The 6,182-nt window shown below is 42.3% G+C and overlaps 1 protein-coding gene across 1 annotated transcript in view; it reads left to right on the top strand.

The window, feature by feature from the left end:
• The window catches only part of AATF (apoptosis antagonizing transcription factor), a 124,119-nt gene that overhangs the window by 72,525 nt on the left and 45,412 nt on the right, over positions 1-6,182 (top strand). The window contains exon 9 of the mRNA XM_018556777.1: positions 4,887-4,954. Coding sequence (XP_018412279.1) covers positions 4,887-4,954 — 68 coding nt within the window. The remainder of the gene's footprint in view (positions 1-4,886; positions 4,955-6,182) is intronic.

The raw sequence follows: 6,182 nt of genomic DNA, 5'->3' as shown, positions 1-6,182 counted from the left end.
GGGGGGGGGGGGGATGATATATCAAAACTGGAGTAAACAGAAACTGGAGCAGTTGCCCCTGGCAACCAATCAGCATCTCTCTTCAGTTTGCTCAGCATTTGAAAATGAGAGATAGAAGCTGATTGGTTCCAGTGCAAATCTTCTCCAGATTTTGTCTGCTCCAGTTTTGATATATTCCCCCCAGTGTCACTTTGCCCATTGAGAGCATAATGACCGTGGCTGTGTAGTGACCCACAGATGCTCATCTCGCCATCATTCCTTCCACTGCCTCAACTGGTGGGGTTGTGGGTGGGGCCCCTTTACACAGACGCTGTCACTTTGCTCTGAATCAGCAAGGTGCCAGTTGCTGTTCAAGGCAAGTTATAGACCTGGTTTTTCTTTGTGGTAGGTATGTGTGTAACGCAGTGCTAGTTCAGCAGTATTACAAATACTTTGGCAGGTAAATCAGGTCCACAAAAGTGAGTTTAATGTGGCAGGGAAGTGATGTACAAGACTGGGCATTGTATTCAGCAGTTTTTTTCTTTTTTCAGAACAGAGAAAAGCTTCCCACCTCCCACCCACAAGACGTTTGAGAGTAGTGATGAGCAGGGGCTTGATGTGAACCCAGCAGAAGCCCACTCAAAACTGTGGCTGACATACCCCCCTCTGGCCCAATCAGCTGCAGCAAGGGCATTCCCTGCCCCACAGCTACATGTTACATAGGAGGCAGGAAATGCCACAGCTGCAACTAATTGGCCTGGGAAGGGGAGGTGTGTCAGTCAAAGCTTTGTGTGCGCTTTGGGTGAACTTGGTTTGCACCAAGCCCCTACACATCACTTTGTGAGAGTTCATGCAAATATTTGCGCATTGTATTTTGTACTCAACCATCACATGTTCAGTAACTAAACATGGACATGGGGAAAGAAAGGTTTTTAATGTGGTCTCTAGATATGTTGAGCCAAGGTAAAGCACCACTAGTTTATTACAAATTACACATTGCTTTCAAGATTTATCAGTCTCTTGGTGTATTGCAATCACTTAAGCTGGTAAATAAATGCCCCACCTGAAATGTGTATCTTGAGATAAGCTGCTGATATCATGGTAATGCCTTTCTTAACTATAGTTTAAGCCTTGTTCCTTGGATTCTAAATTTGTAAATTCTTTGTTGTGTATTTGTAATAAAAGGAAAACCGTTTACTAAACAGAACAGAGGTGGGTTCATTTACTAAAGGAGTAGAGGTCTCCGCTCACTTTGCAAATTATGGTCAATTTGGTGAACCGGGGTTCACTTTGATTACACAATCGTGCCAGATTGATTTGAAGTGAACACAGATGCATTGTATTTACTGAACTCAGTAAACATTCTGTACAGTCTATACAGTCTCTAGGGATGCACCGATACTGGTATGCTCCTGATGCCTATCCCGATACCGAAACTTCCAGGATCAGGAAGCCAGGCTGCAAGTCATTACACACTGCCTGGCTTCCTGATTGGCCGGAAAGCCAGCTCCATGCTCCCTCGTCACAAGGGAGCATGGAGCTGGCTTCCTGGCCAATCAGGAAGCCAAGGGGCAGCTAATGACTCTCTCTGCCGCCCCCCTTATCGGCTTCCTGATTGGCTGGAAAGCCGGCTCCATGCTCCCTCGTCTACCTGATTGGCCGTGAAGCTGGCCAATCAGGAAGCCAGGGGACGAGTCATTACCTGCCCCCCAGCTTCCTTATTTGCCAGAAAGCTGTCCACATGCTTCCTCGTCACCTGGTAATGAGGGAGCATGGAGTTACTTTTACACGAACACTGTACTCTTTATTCTTACAGTCATTTCTTTTTTTCTTGGGCTGAAATAAATACATAAGAAAAAAACGTAATTACCCACACACTCACTTATATTCCAGATGTCCAAATATGAGCAGGGGTCAAATTTATGTGAAATACTTGTCGTGATGGTATAAGCTAGACTTGGGTACAGTTACCTTTTATAGGTTATCAATAACTACCAGATCAGAGCTTCTGATAATTTTTAATGAATAAGCAAGCATTAAAATACTGTTGGACAACACAACTTTAACTGTTCAATACTCCAAAAACTCCAAGCATTAAATAAAGGTGTAATAGAGGGTGAAGAAAAAACTTAAATTTTACAGCCATAAATATTTTAATCATTTTATGCTATTTATTTTGCACACCCATGAGAGAATAGTTCTGTCCATAAAATATATTGCTGGGCATGGCCCTGTTCATTTCTGGTGGTCATGACCAGCACATAGAGCTTGTTTCTTATCTCTGGTATAATGCAATTAATTTTTGTGTCATGTTTGCTAGTGTGGCTGAATATAGAACAGTTTGCTCAGAAACACTGCACCGAGCCATTCTGTACATGTTCTCTGTCAACACTGCGTCCTAAGAAGTGTAATTTAAATGTTTTATAAAAGGCTAAGAGCACAATTTCATGTAGTTTCATGTACAGGCATTCCTCACCTAACAACCGAGTTCCGTTCCTACGGCCAGGTCGTTAAACGGATTGGTCGTTAAGTGAGGAACTCTACACAGTACTGTACTGCATTAGTACAGTACTGTATAGCGTTGCTGATGTACAGTACCGAACAGTGTACTGTACATCCGGCAATGAAAATACTTACCGGGACCCGCAGTGAAGATCGGATGACACCACTTCCGCCGGCGACACGGCGCACTGACGTTGACGCGCAAGGTCGGAGGTCGATCAGCGGTCCGTCGTAAGTGCGAGTGGTCGCAAAACAGGTAAGTCGGTAAGCGAGGAACATCTGTAGTTGTTCCTGTACCATTTTTGAGAACAGCATTCACTTGGGGCAACTTTACAAAGATTCTAGGCAATTAGTCATGAATCTCTGTTGAAAGGGGGGATCAGGAGTTCAGATTTGCTACCGTTTGAGTAAAGGTCCATATATAATATATATTAGGGATGCACTGATACTAGCATCGGTGCCGATACCAAGTATTTGGGTGAGTACTCGATACTTACCCACGATACCGGAACTTCCAGTCAGCAGGAGACCTGGGAATCTGGTTTCCCTGCCAATCGGCATCGAGCAGGCAAACAGCATGAAGCCGGCTCCATGCTAGCAGAAGTACTGGTATCGGCGAGTACTGAAATATAAATATTGGTGCTCGATACCGAAAAATGGGTATCGGTGCATCCCTAATGTGTGTGTGTGTGTGTGTGTGTGTCTCTATGTATATGTATATATGTGTTATATATATATATTAGGGCTGCGGAAATTAACGATTAATCCCTTGATTAATCGTTAATTTTTTTGATCGATCAAAGTTCTTTGGCTCTGTACTCACCTCTCCGCCGGCTTCCGGGTCTTCCGTCGGAGATCCGGTGGCGTCACGGACATCGACGTCCCCGGACTCCTCCCCCCTTCCACAAGTGGCTCTGTCGGCTAATGAAGGGAAGGGGGGAGGAGTCCGGTGATGTCGATGTCTGTGACGTCACTGGACTCCTTCCCCTTCCCTTCGTTACCTGATGAAGCTGCTTGGGCCGGTGAGTACACATCCTAACTCTCCCGGCCGCCCGGGAGAGACACACTTTTTACCGGAAAGGTTTAATCTGCTCAATCGAGCAGATTAAACCTTTCCCTGGGATCGTTTTTTTTTTTTTCTTTTCTGACATCGGGAGACCGTCAATCAGAAAAGAAAAAAAAAAGGCATACGCTATACAGCACAGCAATGAAGTAATAAAATAAACTAGGATCACACTAATCCAGCACGTTATTATTCTGAGTTGCCCCACTCAAGCGGCGGCCATATTGAGTGGGGCACGTGAGATTAATAACGTGCTGGATTAGTGTGATCCTAGTTCATTTTATTACTTTATTGCTGTGCTGTATGTGTATAGGCCAATGTAGTTGGATTTGTATGTGCGTTATAATTAATCGATAAAAAATTTTTTCGATTAATCGAACAGGAAATTTTTAATCATTAAAGTGAAGTCCAGACAGTAGATAAAAGCTGAATTTCTTTTATTGCTGAACTTCAGGGAGAGAGGGCCAAGGTCAGGCACATCCAGGACGAGGTAGACTCCTTTTAAGCAATAGAACAGAGTAACTGCTGCCATCACAGACTAGGACCTTTAAGCCAGACACGGCAATCTGTGCAGAGAGCATCAGGCAAAGTAGTACTTCAGAAGTCCTCGTACATGTTCATCTCCAGAATCGGTAGCTGACCACAGGACCTCCAGATTCAGGCCCCAGTGTCAGTATCAGGGTAGTCCCCAGGCTTCAGGCCCAGCCAGTTCAGTCAGTCAGTCAGTAACCGCCTCCCCCCAGGGAGGGAGACTCAATGTTGCATCCGCCACACAGAGCATTTATATCCTCTCCCAGCATGCATCACTGGCCTGTACCTCCCAGTGATTGTCCAGGAGACACAAATGCTCACAACAATCCCTATTGGCTGCTCTGCTCTGTGGCACAAACACACACAGCACACAGGCAGATGCAGCATCCATAGATTGTTCTGAAGAAATGAGATGAACATAACTACAGATCTATCTCAGACTAACTACAGTCTGAGAATAACTAAATTTCATAGCACTCCTGCTTACAGGGTTCTACAATAGAATTAGCTTAATTTATATATTTCTATTGGTTAGGTGCTTTAGTAGATGCAACCTATTTTAACATTCTATGTACGGTTTAGTGAACTACTATTTTTTTTTTTTTTTAATTTTGGGCCTTCACTATTACTGTGCTGAATTTCAGCAATTCCAAAACAACAAAATTAAACTTTACTTTCATAGCATAAGGCTTGCTAATGTGTAGATTGTATTTAATAGCCCTAGCACTGCAGGAAATGACTGCTGGACTCCAGTCAAACTACTTGCTAAACCAATTGTTATTAAAACATTATGCTTTACAATCTTTTACAGTTGCTGCGGGAGCTGATAGAGCGCAGGACCAGTTCTGTGGACCCCAATGACCAAGTAGCCATGGGCAGGTAAGTGTTAGGTATTAACAATCTGACTGTGTCTGGAGCTAGCTTCACTGTCTTGTCAGATGAGAGGGGGAAATGTAGGACAGTACAGAGGTCAAGTACAATTACATGAGCCATAAAGACTGGATAAAACTATTCTTCTTGACATTAATCATGATCTGTAATGTTTTCCAGTGATGTCACAGCCATTATTTCTTAAGAGAAATTTCATTAGGCCGACATTACATGTGCTATAACTTATTTCCATGCTCCTCTTCCTACTATTTCATGCTGTGCAGTAAAGGCATACGCAGACGTGTCCCCATTCTTTTGTGTAGTTGTAGTTATTTAATCCTCATGGTACATTTCAATTGTTGAGTGTGCTTACAAATTTCCATTTGAATCGAAGGTGAACGGTAGATAAAGAATTTCATAGCTCATACTTTGTAGCACTTGTGATGTCCTTTGCAATTAGAGGGAACTTCTAGTGTAAATGTATATCAAATTACATATGCCTGAGCTGTAGCACAAAAGGCTTCCTTTCCATAGCTTTGGGTTTTACTAGAAGAGAAAGTAATTCCATACACTAGTATCTACAGATGAAATCTGGTACTGCAACTTGTATTTTGTATGAATTTAAACATCCTTCGCTAATAAAACTGATAATGAATAAGGTTGATGCTCAAGTGAGAAATGTTACATAGCCTATTTAAATGGAATTGATACATCTTTGCAGCGTTTTGCTGTCTTAAATTCCATAGCAGGACAGGCAACCTAAAGTGGTACATTTTTGTGGTCTGATTAAAGAGATTAAACTTGCAAGTTTTCCCAGACATCTCCGATCTCTTCAGCAGGCACGGTAAAATACAGAGGGTAAATATACAAATGTTTCCCATTTTTAAAATAATACTCATTCATGCTTTTTTTTTTAGAAAGGCATCAATACCTTTGAAACTGATCATCAAAAGTAGCAATTCCCACACTGGGGAAAAACCTTCAAAACCTCAGCCTATCAAAATCATAATAGATTTTCCATTTTAACCTGCTGTGCTATATCAGTTAAAATATGTATTGGTAATAAAGTTTAGTTCACATGTTAAAGCAGCTTTTAAAACCTCCTGGCCTTTTGCAGGGCAGGTGGTAATACCCTTTATTGATTAACCATTGATCATCTCCATAATTATTATTTAACTCTCTAGCTTCAACTGTACTGCTAAATCTCTGTGGATGAAAATTAATTATTAGTGAAACA

Source organism: Nanorana parkeri, unplaced genomic scaffold (assembly GCF_000935625.1).
Source record: "Nanorana parkeri isolate BGI_ZX_2015 unplaced genomic scaffold, ASM93562v1 scaffold252, whole genome shotgun sequence".
Lineage (NCBI taxonomy): Eukaryota > Metazoa > Chordata > Amphibia > Anura > Dicroglossidae > Nanorana > Nanorana parkeri.
Note: the sequence above shows the minus strand (reverse complement) of the source record. Positions and strands in the feature narration are given on the sequence as shown.